This window comes from Canis lupus, chromosome 16 (genome assembly GCF_003254725.2).
Source record: "Canis lupus dingo isolate Sandy chromosome 16, ASM325472v2, whole genome shotgun sequence".
In the NCBI taxonomy this organism is placed as follows: Eukaryota; Metazoa; Chordata; class Mammalia; order Carnivora; family Canidae; genus Canis; species Canis lupus.
This window is the reverse complement of record NC_064258.1, coordinates 8,773,306-8,790,199: the sequence shown is the minus strand read 5'-3', so window position 1 is coordinate 8,790,199 and position 16,894 is coordinate 8,773,306. Positions and strand designations below refer to the sequence as shown.

Sequence of the window (16,894 nt, the reverse complement as noted above, 5' to 3'; positions counted from 1 at the left end):
TGCTCCTAGGGGCACTAGTTGCTGGGTCCTGCCCAGTCATCCTATCCTTGATCTAATCCCCAGTTTCCCAGGGAGGCACTGTCAGCAACTTACAGATCACCACCCTGCTATCGCTGGGGACAAAGGCCACCATGGGGCATAAAAGTGCAACGACAGCGGTTTTTTAATAAAGAGTATTTTCTTTTTGTGGTAATTTTTTTCTTTCATAATAAATAGAAACTTTCATAACAAGCTAAATCTTCTCCCAGATGGCTATGGGTTAAAGAGGTTCAGAACAACAAAAGCTTAAAACAGTATCAATACAATTATATAAAATGTAAAATGTTTAAGTTATAATTTCTAAAGAACTTCTTCAAATCTTTTAATTCAGAAATAGTTCTATCTTATTCATTTTAAATTATTCCTGTTCTTAAGATGTAAAATGATGGATGACTCACCATAAACTCACTACCATGTTTTACAAAGGCCCCCCCTCCCTCTTGTCCATTAAGCCAGCATTTCCCAAACTTGAACGTGTTTATTCCAACAGTGTCCTGGTCCAATAGTTTCTCATGCTGGTACTGCTGGGTCGGGAGTAGGCTTTCTGCACTTGCTCTTCACTCTGTTTCCTCAAATCTTTGTATCCACTTGACTTCTTCCTGTATTTGTCAGCTCAAACCTGAGAGGTTCTCTGATGAGGGTAGGCGGGGAGCTAAAGTAGCCATCCACACCCCAGCCCTTTTTTTTAAACTCTCCCTATACTCTTCCAGCTTCCTTCATAGTATTTATTACCTGAAATTATATTATTTTAGTATATATCTCGTCTCCCATTCTTCCAACTTGAGCTAGGATGGAAGCTACACAATGCAGAGACCAGTTTTGCTCACTCTGGTATCTTCCCCAGAGCCTAGAAGAGCATAGGGTATTTGGTAAACACTCCATAAACATGTCCACCAAAAAAAATGAGATCTACTCAGCCTACTACACTGATGCCTAGAAAGCTGAAACACATTCCCTGTCACGGACATCAGTACTTTTGGCCCCTACAATACGAGGCGCAAAGATTAGAAAACAAACATCACCAGACTATTCTTTTTATTATCTCTTTAAAGAACTTTCAGGAACAGCCAACTCCTTTTCTGTAATCATGAAACATAATACTTGCCTCTTCCCATGGACACATCTCTAACCTTCTGAGGACCTCCCTTGTATGGAGCTCTAGAATGTCTAAGTTAGAAGGAGTTCGGACATTATGATCTCGAAGTTTCCTCATCTTTCTTCGGGAATGGTACGGGGAAGTTGCTTCATTTGAGGATCGTGAAACTGGACACACAGTAGGAATTCCCTGAGATTTAACTGGTTTGCCATTTTCCTCCTTTAAGAATTAAATTCAGAGTGTTTTTATGACAAGGCCACATATATATCTGACTAAATAAGCAGCCATAAAAATATTTCAAAACAAAAACCATATAAATAACAAAGACCAAATTGTAACACTCATAAGATTCAACATAAGCTTTACTGAGACCTTTAATCCCTTCTCTCCCCCACGAAATATACTGTGCACTTATTTCTTCTTTGATCTTAAATATCATTGTAAAAGCTGGGTAGTGTTCCACTATACAGATAGAGCATAATTTACTGACCTAATACTGGTAGTTATTAGAGGCTGCTTCCAGTTCTTTCCTATGATGAAGATTCTTTCACATATATATTTGCATAAATCAGTAACTGCTTTTTAAATCAAAGTCACCAGTCTATGCAGTTTTAAAAATTAACTCTATAAATGTATCACGAAAGGCAGCAGTCTACTCTCCCCCATCCCTGATTCCCATTCTCCAGGAGCAACTACTTGAAGGTTCTTTTTATTGTTGTGATATATACATAATTTTATGGCACGTACATAACTTACCATTTTAACATTTTTAAGTGTACAGTACAGTGGCATTAAGGACATTTCACACTATTGTGCAACCACATACCACCATCCACCTTTAGAAATCTGTAATCTTCCTAAACTTAAACTCTGTGCCCATTACCCAGTAACTCCCATTCCTCCTTAACCACCAGCCCCTGGCAACCACCTTCTACTTTCTCTATGCATTTAACTCTTCTAGGAGCTTAATATAAGGGGAACCACACAATAGTTGTACCTTTGTGACTGGCTTATTTCACTTAACACAGTATCTTAAAGTTTCATCCATGTTGTAGTATAGGTCAGAATTTCCTTTTTTCAGGCTGAATAATATTCCATTGTACATATATTATGTGTGTACTACTTTTTGTTCACTCATTCCTCCATTATGGACAATTAGGCTGCCTCCACTTTTGGCTGCTGTAAATGCTGCTGCTATGAACACCTGTGAAAACCCTACTTTCAGTCCCGTTGGGTATATTCACAGCACTTGCAACTCTTGTAGCTGTTTTTGTTGGTGGTGTTATTTGTTCAGTTATTTGCCTCTAAATTTCTAATAAAATGTTTTAACTGTTATTTCTTGGTTTTCAGTTTTATTTTATTTTTTAAGATTTTATTTTTTAAGTAATGTCTGTACCCAATGTGGGGTTCAAACCCACAACCCTCAGATCAGGAGTCTCATGCTCTACTGACTGAGCCTGCCAAGCACCCTTTCAGCTTTAGAGGTTACTGATTTCCTACTATGCAAGATGAAGTCTCAATCTTTTCACACTTTTCCTAAGTGTACACATACTTCCTGTCCTTCAGTAAACTGAACTCAGTAAAAACTATTTATAATCCAGTGCCACGTAATGTATTACTGTATTTCCTGTCTTTTATACTTTGATTTTCCCTTAAATTTATAATTGACTCACTCTCTATCTGCTTTGTTTCTATGTATTTATCACTAGTTGATCCCAAATTCTCCACTGGAAGAATGCAAACATTCAAACACATTAGGTAATCTACCAATTTTATACTTTTCTTTGGAGACATCCCTTCGGGGCAGGAATGCCAGCTGAAGTACAAGATGCCCAGCTAAATCTGAATTTCAGATAAACAACAAATATGGAGCCCTTCATTCGCCTGTTCTATCCTGGACTGGACTTCTAATTTCCAAGAACCCCTTTTCTTTCTGGGCCTGCACAGGTCATCAAAAACCTTTCTTGCCCTGCTTTCACTCTACCATTTAAAAATGCAACCTCCACCACCATCTCTGGCTGTCACTCCCCATCTTTTCCTCCTTCTGTATTGTTCTTCATAGCACTTGTCAATTACAGACACATTAAAATATTTATGGCTAGCCTCTTCCTTCTCAGCTCCATGAGGGCGGGGCCTTTGTTTTCTTCACTGCTCTCTGCCCACCTGGGTAATCCAGATTTGTTGCAAGAATTTCAGAGCTTTTTTTTCTAGTTCATTTCCTCTCTTTTGGAATAGCACTCCAAGAGTTTCTTGAGAAGGAGTACATGGGAAGTAAATTTTTTGAGATGTTGCCTCTTTCATATTTTAAGATTTTATTTATTTACTTGAGACAGGGAGCACAAACAGATGGGAAGGGCTGTGGGAGAGGGAGAAGCAGACTCCCACTGAGCAGGGAGCCCAATTTGGGGCTCCATCCCAGGACCCTGAGATCATGACCTGAGCTGAAGGCAGCCTCTTTTTTATTTATTTATTTTTATTTATTTTTTTTTTTAATTTATTTGTGATAGTCACAGAGAGAGAGAGAGAATGAGGCAGAGACACAGGCAGAGGGAGAAGCAGGCTCCATGCACCGGGAGCCCGACGTGGGATTCGATCCCGGGTCTCCAGGATCGCGCCCTGGGCCAAAGGCAGGCACCAAACCGCTGCGCCACCCAGGGATCCCATGAAGGCAGCCTCTTAACCAACTGGACCACCCAGGCACCCCCACCCCCGACATCTGTATTTCACCATATTTAATTTATAGGTGGCTAAATATAAACTTTTGTAAGCTGATATCCCTCCTACTACCCTCTTCCCCCAGAATGTTAAAGACTTTGCTTTAGTGTCTTCTAGTTTACAATGTCATTGTTAAGAAATCTAGTATTATTCTGATTCCTGATGCTCTGTATACCACTCATGCTTGCATAATGCCTTTTAGGATATATTCTATTACATGTATTCTAAAATGTAACCACTATGTACCTGGGCATAGGTCTTTTCTCACCCACAGTACTCGGCATTCTATAGGGTTCTCCATCTGGGAAGATGTGCCCTTGAATTCTAAAACATTTTCTTTATTCCTCTGATAATCTTCTCTTTGTTTTCTATGTTATCTCTTTCTGGACCTCCTATTATTTTCATAGTGACTATGTAAAATGACCTTTGAATTTTTCTGTCCTATCTTGGTCTTTTTTTTTTTAAACTTTATGGGAGAGTTTCCCAATTTTATATTCCAACGATTTTACGAAATATTGTTTCTATTATACTTCTAATTTCTAAGAACCCCTTTTCCTTCTTTTTTCAATGTTCCTTTGTTATAGCTGCCTTTTCTTTTTTCATGGAGGCAATATTTATGTACTCTTTTCTCTTGATAACAATTATATTTGGGTTTTAGTCTAAAGAACTTATTTATTTCCTTCAAATATTTTCCTTCTTTATTTTCGGTCTTTGTCTTCAAAATTCTTCTTGGCTTTCCATGCATTTTATTTTTTTAAAGATTTATTCATTTATTTATGAGAGAGAGAGAGAGAGAGAGAGAGAGAGAGAGAGGCAGAGACACAGGCAGAGGGAGAAGCAGGCTCCATGCAGGGAACCTGACATGGGACTCAATCCCAGGTCCCGAGGATCATGCCCTGGGCCGAAGGCAGCACTAAATCGCTGAGCCACTTGGGCTGCCCTCTCCATACATTTTATTTTTATTTTTATTTTTTAAAGACTTTATTTATTTATTCATAGAGACACAGAGAGAGAGAGAGGCAGACACACAGGCAGAGGGAGAAGCAGGCTCTATGGCGCTAAACCGCTGAGCCATCCGGGCTGCACTCTCCATGCATTTTAAAAGAAAAAGCATTAAAAAGCTAAATGGTGTCAAGATACAGTAGTACTAGATAAACATATGGGAGGAAAATAATGCCTGAAATTTACCTTATGCTACACACAGAAATTCAAGATTAGCTATTTATCCAAATGTAAAAGTTTACAGGAAGAAACAAAACAAAAAAAGTACCTTCAACCCCTGGGGTGGGCAAAGGTTTCTTAGGGAGGTCACTAAAAAATACTAACTATAAGCAAGAAAACTAATTTACAAATTGGACTTCTTCAAAATTAAATATTTCTGCTCATAAAAAGACACCATTAAGATAATGAAAAGGCAAGCCATAGACTGAGTAAATATTCACTATATTCATCATATATGAATGCATGCGTGCATACCAAACAACAAAGAACTTGTGTCCAAGATACATAATGAACTCCTACAAATCAATAAAAACAACATAATTTCTTAAACGGGCAAAAATTTCAAACGGGTACCTCATAAGAAAAGATATACAAATAGCCACACACAAGAAAAGGTGCTCAACATCATTAGTCTTCCGGAAAAAGCAAATTAACAATACAATGAAATAGTATTTCATACTCTCTAGAAAAGCAAAAATTAAAAGACAGAAAACACCAAACACAAGCAAGAATACACGACGACTACAATTCCTACAAAGTACTGCTGACGGTGGCACAACCACTTCGGAAAATAGATTCTTACAGAGTGGAAATTCAGTTACCATATGACTTGAAAACTCTATTCCAAAGGTACTTATTATCCCCTAAAAATGAAACCCCATGTTTACCACAAGACATAGGCTGTTTATAACAGTTTTATTCATACCAGCCACATCTGTATATATGACCCAAATATCCATCAACCGAAGAATGGAAAACACATCATGGTAATTCATTCAATGGAATACCATTCAGCAACAACAACAACAAAAAAGAACTACTGGCAGATGCAACAACATGGATGAATCTCAAAAGCATTATGTTCAAAGAAGCCAGACACAAAAATAGGATATACTATAAGACTGCCTTTATTTGAAATTCAAAAACAGGCAAACTAATCTATGATGAGAGCCACTGAGGTCTGAATGGTGGTAGCTCACGGTAGTAAGACTGATTAGAAGGGGGAGAAAAGACTTTCTGGGTGACAAGAGTGATTTATAGGTCTCAACTGCACTATTGGTTACACAGTTTTTGTCAAAACTCAAATTGTCCTTTTATGATCTCTGCATTTCACTGAATGTAAAAAGAAAAAAGCTAATGGGGAGCTCTGTGTGAATAGGGCTTTGCAACTGGTGGGTTTCACTGTAGGAAGCTGCCTGCATTGTTCCATCGGAAGGGTACAGTCACTATGAGTAGATCTTCTATACTGGGAGGTATAGGCCAGGTGCCAGTGTTTGGAGAGTCAAGTGGAAAAAGAATCATTCACTATGTAGACTGTCACTTAACCCTCTTGTTTTCAGTATGGTACTTGTTTTGATGTCTCTCAGCTGGGTTCAGTGTCTCAAAGTCCAATCTCAAGTTCAACCTCTCAAACACCTAAACATCAAATTTTCTGCATGTGTTAAGATAGGGATTTGGAGACCAATTCATTTCTTAAACAGAACTGTTATCAATCCTGTTCTCAATCCGACCTCTCCTCTTATATTCAGAGGGTCCTAGCATCCCTAATTCCTGAGCTTTTTGTATGTTCTCCTGTATAAGAAAGACCTACCTCTGGGCCTCTCTCTGCATGCCAAGTTGGTGACCATTTGTACATTTGCCTTCCAGCTTCCAAAACTGTGCTAGACTTCATCTGTGTTATTCTGTTTTCAGGAATATCTTTTTTATTCTTTTACTATCATTTTAGTTCCAAGAGGTGAGAGCAGTAAGCAGGTATGGTCAATCTACCAAATATTTTTTTTAAAGATTTGTATTTATTTATTTATTTATTTGAGAGAGAGAGAGAGAGAGACAGAGACAGAGACAGAGGGAGAAGCAGGTTCCATGCAGGGAGCCTGACGTGGGACTCGATCCTGGGACTCCAGGACCACGCCCTGGGCCAAAGGCAGGTGCTAAACCGCTGAGCCACCCAGGGATCCCCCAATCTACCAAATTTAATTAGAATCTTATTTTATTAATGGGAAAATGCCCAATTAAAGGATATGCCATTTAGAAAGCACAAACTAATATATACCTGCTAATCAGCAGGACAAGAATATAGAATTTTATCTCTGCCAATTAGATAAAGGATCATATGAAATCAGAAATCATCTGGCAGAATGTGGCTGAATACTTTTTCATACACTGAGAACATTTTCATATTTTTATATGTTTGGCATTTCTACTTCTTCTTTAATGATATACCTGTTTATTTTCTTTGCACATTTTTCTACAGCCATTTTGCTGCCTTCTGTACTGTCAACCCTCCAATTTAAAAAAAACAACAACAATACTTTGTTGGCTATTTTTGCTCAATTATTCTTACAGGTATATCTTACCATTTTCAATTTAAATATTAACTTGGAATTAACATATTTCAGAAATGACATTTATTTAACTATTGTTTCATTTCCCTTAGTAAAGATTTATAGCTTTTTTCATATAGTTCCAGACCTTTCTTATTGAGTATATTCTTAGTTTTGGTTATCACATATGAGATTTATATATTTAAACATATATTTAAGATTATATCTGTGACTTTTGATTTAAAAATAAAATCTACTCATATGGGGGATCCCTGGGTGGCTCAGCGGTTTAGAGCCTGCCTTTGGCCCAGGGCGTGATCTTGGAGTCCCGGGATCAAGTCCCACAACAGGCTCCCTGCATGGGACCTGCTTCTCCCTCTGCCTGTGTCTCTGCCTCTCTCTCTCTCCCTCTCTCTCTGTGTCTCTCATGAATAAATAAATACAATCTTTTGAAAAATAAAAATAAATAAAAATCTACTTCTATGCAATTACTACCACTCTTTAAAATTAGGAACTATTAAAAAAAATAGGAACTATTTTTCTACCGTATCTTAACACATTGAGGATTATATAAAATATTCTATCCAAGAACATTAAACACAGCATTTCATTATTTCTTTGATGTACACCTCTATCTATTCTCTAAACACAGCCCTTATCTAAACTATGAAACTACCAGTTAGCCTCCACTCTTCCACTTAATTTCCTTTCAGTTCAAGCTAGACACTAACAGAAGCACCTTCCTGAAGAATTACTTTAATTAAAATCCTTTCTTTAATACCCAGAATAGTTCCTAATTAATAAATTAAAACACCTAAATCTCAGATTTTATGCGATTTTGTCAAAGGGCATTTACCCAACCCAAAGGGCATTACCCAAGTTGTTCTACTACTTCAGTCAAGGGGGTCTCCTTGCCTCACACCACTAAGAGCATCCCTCTTTTAATTTTTTTTAGCATTCCATCTTTCCAAACACCCTTCACCTGGCTCTACTCACCCACCACCTCACATTTTCTCTCCCCCTCTAATTACTTAACAGGTATTCATCTCTGCAGAGCAGAAATAAATGGGATCTGCAATTTTGTGTATGCTGTGTTTCTTATTCTTGGAGTAAGCTGAAGAAATAAGTAACTAGTAACTGCTTCCTTATTACTTCATTAGGATACAATACTCTAAATTTCTCCATAGTACTTTGGAAGCTTGAAAACCTAAGGCTCCTTCCAAGACGCAGCTCACTCTATATCATCTTAGTAAGGGCTAAGTCATAGTAAGGGCTCTCAAATGTATGTAATGGGATGGCAGATTTATTTGCTTCTTGAAGTAGACAGTAACCAAACATTCAGATGATAGTTTCCACTCTTACCTCTATTGCTCGAATTACTTTTGAAAGTTCTTTAATAAGATGTCCAGGTCTGACATTGTCTGGGATCTCAAAGGCATGTTCAGATACAAGCTGTATTTGGATTAGCAAAGATAAAAGTTATTTACACTATAGTAGGTAAAAAACAATCTACTAAACAAATTTTGGATTCTCTAGATTTTATAGACATAACAAAATACAGTAAGCCAGGTCGCAGAGTTCATGTAGTTGGTACAATACTCTTTAAGGAGATCCTTATTAACTTATAAAATCCTCTTAGCTTTAATGGACTGTCTCTCAGTGAATTTTGCTTTATACCGAGAAATAACCCTGTACTCTATCCCTCAAAGCCTACTGTAATTCTTACTACTATAATTAGTAAAGTAACTAATTAAGTCCAACATTTAATCCATCATACATAAGGATTTGTAAGTGGGAATACAGGCACTAAAATGGTCCTATTTCCTATGGGAGGTCTAATTTGAGTAAATTTTTGTAAACTTTTTTTCTTTACTAGGGAAAAAGATCCTATCATAGGACAGAGGCATCAGTGAGTTGCCATATCTATCCAACTGCAAACTACTGTCATTATTCCTTATATCTATTTCTAAATATTAACTTTGGTATTGAAGAACATTTTAATATTTTTAGACACATTCAATATACTAGTTTTTACTTTTGCTTTACATATTATTAATCCTTTCAACAACTTTCATTCAATATACTAGTTTTTACTTTTGCTTTACATATTATTAATCCTTTCAACAACACTATGTCTACTATTCTCATTTTATAGTTGAGGGAATGAAAGCACAAAGGTTCACTAGTTTATTAGTAGCATAGCTGAGATCTGAATCCAAACATCGGACTCCTGAATCCACACTCTTGACCACTATGCTGAGCTGCTTCTCATCATGGCACAAGGTTAACAGATAAATGCAAACATCATGCTTTTAAAAGAGCACTTCAAATGTCATGAATTAACATTATTTATTACTGATGGATTTTACTATGCATCAAAATCACCTACAAAGTGTGTTAAAAACAGGTTCAGATCCCACCGCTAATCTTTTAAACCAGTATCTCTCAGGAAGGATCCAGGGAGTTTATTTTTTAAAATATTCTGACAACACACAAGTTTGAGCGTAACTTATCTAAACCCTTCAGCAGGTAGCAAATTACACAGTTTTTGCAACATATATTTTGTTATTATCTTGTTACATAGTTTTGTAATCTGTTTACGCCTTTACTTGTCATCTAGGTGATGTCTCTGACACTGGAAAACATGATTTTCACTTTCCTGAATGCTTCCACAGTGCCTGCCTTGCTCTAGTGAGTACACAGCAATGATAATTAAGTGAAACAAGTAAAAAAGTAAAAATTATTGGGAGGGTAACCTATTAATAACTGTCTCCAATATCTCTAAAGAGCAGGATTTTTATTTCAAATGGCCATTCAAAAAATTAGCATGGAAATGTGTTTCCATCAGCTCACGTATTTATCACTTATTAAAGAGTAGCATGTAAAGTTCGAGAGAGAAATTAACATATCAAGTCCCTGGTCTTCAACAGCTCATAAACCTAGTGAAGGGGCTAGGAATATATTACTTTAGAGACTTTAAAGTACACTGGCACAAAAAAAATATGCTACATAAGCATAAGGGAAGGACATGCTGATTCCAAATGGAGATCTGGGATGACCTCTTGGAGGCAGTAGGATTCAAAAGCAAACAGAGCACATTTTAGTGAAAATGAAAGCTCCTGCTTGAACCTTGACTTCCTTTTTCCTTCATTTTTATGAAAGTCTAGCAGATGGATAAGAGTACGTATGGGTTTTGCAATCACAGAGACCTAACTTTAGTACGAGATCTACAAGTATTCTTGGGCAAGTTACATAAAATTCTTTGAACCTCACCTTCTCTATATATAAAAGGGGGATAATGAAAGCAGATGTGAGCTCAAAATTATTTATTATTATTCTGTATCTACATGTTCATTTTTTAGTCAATATGCTAAATATATTTGAGTTACTTTCTTTCCCAGATTAAAGATTAAAGAAATACTTAGGTACTCTATTCTCATAAATACAAACATAAGCCAGCACATTTGTATACACTGTACAATAAACTGCAGGTTTTATCAAAACCGTGATTTCCATTCCCTCGACTGCTGCCACTCACACTGCTGCCAAAGCAGCATAAGGACTCTTACTTTCAATCTTGCCATAGAAACAACAATGATTTTCTCCAAAGAAAACTACTTACTTCTTTCTTCATCCATAACTTTAAAGCAGCATGCAGTGCTTTCACTCCCTGTACTAAGTAAGTTTGAGGCTGGAAACCATCTTCTCTTAGTTCTGTGGGAATGGAAATAGAATGGGGAAAGGAGTTAAAGCTCTCTGCAGGTACCAGGGTTAGCCTCAGGTGCTGAGCGACCACCAACTATCAAACTGTGTAACATTCAAATTCCCAGAGAAGGGAAAAAAGTGAAATAAAAAGCAAAAAAGAAAAAGAAATGGAATGACATGAAATGTGGTTGTAATGAATATTCCAAGCAAAAGGAAGCTCACAAACAGTGCCAAGAGATAAACCATGGAACAATGTGGGTATGGATGTATTCACATGAACTCTAAAAATGGAAACCATTAAACTATTTTATCATTTATGACACAGGTGATAAAACTGAAGAAAAGGATTATCACAAAAGTCAGAATAGTGGTTCTCTCTAGAAGGTAGGGAAGATGGTGAAATGGGAAAAAAATAACTGGATGTTTCAAAGGTACCGTCAAGGCTGAGCCAGTAGCGTAGGTGACTCAAGTGAGCCTGATAATTAATATTTTTTTAAGATTTTATTTATTCATGAGAGACACAGAGAGAGACAGAGAGAGAGGCAGAGACACAGGCAGAAGGAGAAGTAGGCTCCACGTAGGGAGCCCAATGTGGGACTCAATCCCAGAACCCCAGGATCACAGCCCTGGGCCGAAGGCAGGCGCTAAACCGCTCAGCCACCCAGGGATCCCTGATAATTAATATTTAAACTGTTAGGACTGTGTATATGTATGTAGTGTGTGGTCCATACAGTCAGCTATGGGCAAGACATATTTCATGATTGTAAAGGTAAACGCACACACCTTTTTGGGGGTTTTTTAAATCATCTGAAACTCACACAAAATATATCAGACACAGTCTAAATTCATGGTGAAGCAAAAGCAAAAGGTTTCACTTCTGTCCAATGGCTAATTTACCTACTTAGATCCAAAATTAGTTCATTGTTTTATTATTACTGACACTACACACAGTTAAGTTTCATACAATCTATCCTCATTTAACCCATCATATAAGCCTTGTAACAGTCTGAGAGCTGGTAAATAACAGGCTACAATGGAAACTTAAAAGATCAGGGATGAGGCAGCCCTGGTGGCTCAGGGGTTTAGCGCCGCCTTCAGCCCAGGGTAGGATCCTGGAGACCCGGGATGGAGTCCCACGTCGGGTTCCCTGCATGGAGCCTGCTTCTCCCTCTGCCTGTGTCTCTGCCTCTCTCTCTCTCTCTCTCTGTCTCTGTCTCTATGAATAAATAAATAAATCTTTAAAAAAAAAAAAGATCAGGGATGAAAGAACTAATATGGGATAACAAGACCACCATCCCTGCTTCCAGGATGAATGCCTAGGATAATGGCAATTAGTACAATTTGGCCCTAGTCTTAGTGGGACTGGATTGACTCCTAGTATTGCCAGGTATCCTATCCTGTACTGATCCAGCTGACGAAATAAAAATATTTTAAAACATAACCTACCAATATCCTCTTTACAGTAATATTTTTTAAGTCATTAATGTATAGGGTCATGTTTTCAATTAGACCTCAGTATTTCTAAATTCTCAATGGCCTAAAACAAGGGCTAAATCATTATTCTAAGACTAAGCAACTTGTTTGTGGCTGCAAGAATTTTATCTTTCAGATAAATTCTTAATTTGTTCTAAAAAGTTGATTGATGAACCCCTCTTGGACATTAGGAAAAAGCATCACTTGAGGGGTGGGTGTATGTTAGTGAGAGAAAAGATGGAAAAAGGCTCTGAACTTTCCAAGTACTGAATTGCCAATCTCTTATATGGAGGGTTCAGTAACTGGGTTTTATTTCCAAAACACAAGGACATTTATAAATGTTTCTGTAAGTATTTGTAAGTGTTCCTATTTTTTCTAGGCTTCTACTTAGATAGGAGACTGAAAACCTTACTGCCCAGTACTTTACTGGAAATCACGTATGGCAACTCTAGGTGTGGTCCACTGCGAGATTCCTGCAGTCAAGACACCCAGGCACACTAACTGAAGATGAATGAGGCGGCTCAGCCTCGCCGATACCTGAAAACACTGAGTGAGTCAGAGACTCATGATAAAAATGCACATCTGGAGAGACTGGTCTTGCGGAGAAAGCACCCAATCCTCTTCATCCACGGGCCCCTTCCTCCATCACATATATGTACCTGCACCATATCAAGACACTGATCTCTACAAGGTGCAAGGTGTGGGATGGAGCCCTATTCTTCTTTCCCTCCAAAGAGAGTGAGATTATTGTTTTTTGTTTGTTTGTTTGTTTGAGGAAAAAAGTCACAAATGAGTTTTATCATTTAATTCCATGCATGCTACCCTGGAAAGTAAGTTACTGATTATTTTTCATTTTACCTTTCCTTCTTGTGCAACTTTTAAATGGAAAAACAACCTGTATGTTTAGAACAGACTTTACTGTTTAGTCTGCTTATATCTGTTCTTCTGAGAGTTAATTATAATAGTAGCACTATTTATAAACTGACTAGGAATATATATATATATATATAAACTGACTAGGGGGCGCCTGGGTGGCTCAGTCGGTTAAGCCTCTGCCTTCAGCTCAGGTCATGATCCCAGGGACCCAGGGTCGAGCCCCGCATTAGGCTCCCTGCTCAGTGGGTAGCCTGCTTCTCTCTCTCCTTCTCTGCCTGCTGCTCCCCCTGCTTGTGCTTTCTCTGTCAAATAAATAAATAAATCTTAAAACAATAAATGAACTGACTAGGAAAGTCAGACAACACAAACCAGACAAACTGTATTCTCATGGGCACAAGCGGAAGAGCGGAAAGAAGTAGATGTGACAGTCTCCAACTTGACTGCTCAGAGAGAAGTAAACCAAAGATAAAAACATCAAAATGCCTGGGTGGCTCCCTTCGGCTCAGGGCGTGATCCTGAGGTCCTGGGATGGAATCCCACATTGGGATCCCTGCATGGAGCCTGCTTCTCTCTCTGTGTCTCTGTCTCTCTCTCTCTCTCATGAATAAATAAAATCTTAAAAAAAAAATCAAAATGAAGTTCCACATAAAAAGGATAGGTTCTACGTTTAAATAAAAGAATGTCCTTTCCCACCAAAACCATTTTATTCAACAGGCTCATAGCCTGACATTCAGGTGGTCTGTGCTCACAGGTGCCTTGGACAGACCAGCAGCACAGTCCTAACAGTAATGTTACACACACCACATGATGCTCTCAGGATATGAAACATTCCCTCAATTTTGTAAAGCAAACATTTGGGAACACACCTTATAGTAATAGTCCCGTAGCTTAAATTGCACCTTTGTGAAGAGGCACCTTGACACGTCTGACAACGTGCGCAGGCTACTAGAGTCCAAGAGGAAATGAACATTTTCAGTACTCCCTGTGCTGTTCTGATGCTGCTCTTCATAGATCTGATTGTAAGACTATGGACTAGAGATTCTGATTTGCTAAAACAGTTCATAGCAGGGGAAATCATGCATTTAAAAAACAAAACAGGGGCAACAGCTACATCGTAATAAAAAAGGGCCCTTCTTACTATTGGGGGCTCTTCGTGAATTTACAAGCATCATACATCATAAAGTACAGAGTATTAATTACCTTTCAACATTTCCAGCAAATTTTTGGCAACAAACCAACATATGGCTTCAAAGAAAGGGAATTTGAAAAGATCTGGTGTTTTTAGCCTTTTTTCCATTTCGTAACACCTAAAGAAAATTTGAAGAAATTAAGTATTAAAATTAGCACTGCAAAGTTAAATGGAGGCAACAAACTTAAGGAAAATAAAACAAGCAGAGGCCACAACATATGAGACCAATTGGGTAGTGTGAATTACCCACCACCTCCACGTCTGACCAAGAATGAACTGTAGTCTTACCCTGTCCAACCTGGGTCCAACCTGAACAAATCTTCCCCATACTGAGGGCTTACACACTCTTCCCAGAGATCAGAACCTTGGAATTTGCATCGTAGTTTTAGCAGAAGGAATTTTACAAGGATTCCACCATAACAAATATAACAGTATGCTTAAAACAGCTCCCTGTGTTGGACAGCACCACAACATCCACTCAGGGAGTTTTCTTTAGGCTCCACGAAGCATTCAAGCTCAAGGACACCTTGGTGCGGGTCAAGGTGAGAAGACAGGAACCATAGCTTGCCAGAGCCTTACTCTTCTGTGGGAATCCTGGCAGCGGTTCCTACAACCATCTTTCCCCCAGGGACACCTCAGGTAAAGAAACAAGATTCACATTTGACAGCTGTGGGAGGTGCCCCTGGCTTTGAGCTTCATGCCTAGTAAGAGCCACTATTTCTCATAATACCTCCACAAACACATAGCTTCCAGGGTTCCCTGCGAGCATGCCAAATTATAAGAGTCACCACATTCAGAAAAGCCCTGACTAGGTATCTCTAGTCCTGCCAGTCCTGATGCAGGTAATCAATCAGAAATCATTCTGCCACAAGCAGTACAGCCTGGTAACATTCTACTCTCGTTAGGCTACCAGGAGAACAGTCACCCAACGGTGAAACTCTCAGACCGAAGGAGAAATAGCTGCTAATCCTTTCCCCACGGCAAAACTAAAGCAGGCGTTCTGACAGCAATCTTAACTGAGGATTACCTCTCCCCAGCACCACGTCACACCTGAGTCTGACCCAATTGTGTCATTTCCCTAATTATAACAACAGCCAAAGGACAGAGCCCACACAGTTTTATAAAATTTTGAAATTCAGAGATGCCTGGGTGGCTCAGTCAGTTGGGCATCCGCTTTTGGCTCGGGTTGTGGTCTCAGGGTCCTGGGATGGAGCCCCGCATCGGGTCCCTGCTCAGCGGGGAGTCTGCTTCTCCCCCCTCCTTCAGCCTGTGTTCACTCTCCCTCTTGCTGTCTCTCAAATGAATAAATAAAATCTTAAAAAAAATTTTTTTTGAAATTCAGGGATATAATGTCAAACTGAATAAATGACTCTCTTTGTTTTTAGAGTTGAAATGCATCAAGGAGTCTTCTTGACAAAATTTTACCATAATACGTTTGGTTTAAAGGTCCTATTCCTATTATTTCTCAGGGCCTATCGCCATGAGATCTCAAAATATATTGCTGATTTATTCTGTTGAAACTTTAAAATAATGTCTTATTTAAAGAAAAACAAAAGAGCCTTTAAATACTGATGACACAGACCTGAGCTGCATGCCAATGTTAAGGTTGTGCAGAAAGTTCCCCCCAAAAGCCATACAATCCTGAGATGTGAGCACAGCATGAATCCACCCTGAAACAGTTAAAATATAAGTCAGTGATTTTTCAATATTTAAACCACACAAACATGATATCTACCTGTGAAACAAGAAACTCAAAACACCAACATCAGTTTAGCTCATCCTCCACCAGAGCTGGAGAAGTTAATGCCTATTGTAATCTACAGACTCATTCATTCAAGTATGTATTAAATGCCTATTATATGCCAGACTCTGTGCTGAGTTTGAGGAAGCAAACACATCAAACCAATCAGACAAAATCATGGTACAGGATAGGGGATGGTTTTTGTGGTTGTTGTTGTTTTAGTTTTTTAGTTTAAAAACACAATCCAACTTTACATGGAAGATGTTACTCTGAGAGGAGTCAACCGTGCTAAGAATGAGGTGAGCACATTTCCACTAAATAAACATGGGACTGGCTGAGCACTTCACTTCTTTAGAGTCATCCTAAAATGAGCAGTGCCCTTAGGCATTAAGTAGAGGAGTAAGAGTGAAACTCAACTGGAGAGCTGGCTCTAAGAAGAAGGTAGATCACCCACATTTCACCATGGAGGCTTATGGGTCCTAAGATATGAACATTGGCAATTAAAATGATGTCTT

At 38.4% G+C, this 16,894-nt stretch overlaps 1 protein-coding gene across 1 annotated transcript in view; it reads right to left on the bottom strand.

The window, feature by feature from the left end:
- Positions 1-16,894, bottom strand: part of KDM7A (lysine demethylase 7A) — an 81,698-nt gene that overhangs the window by 15,032 nt on the left and 49,772 nt on the right. The window contains exons 8-12 of the mRNA XM_025433889.3: positions 16,221-16,308; positions 14,650-14,756; positions 11,018-11,109; positions 8,758-8,847; positions 1,145-1,354 (exon numbers count right to left, since the gene is read on the bottom strand). Coding sequence (XP_025289674.3) covers positions 1,145-1,354; positions 8,758-8,847; positions 11,018-11,109; positions 14,650-14,756; positions 16,221-16,308 — 587 coding nt within the window. The remainder of the gene's footprint in view (positions 1-1,144; positions 1,355-8,757; positions 8,848-11,017; positions 11,110-14,649; positions 14,757-16,220; positions 16,309-16,894) is intronic.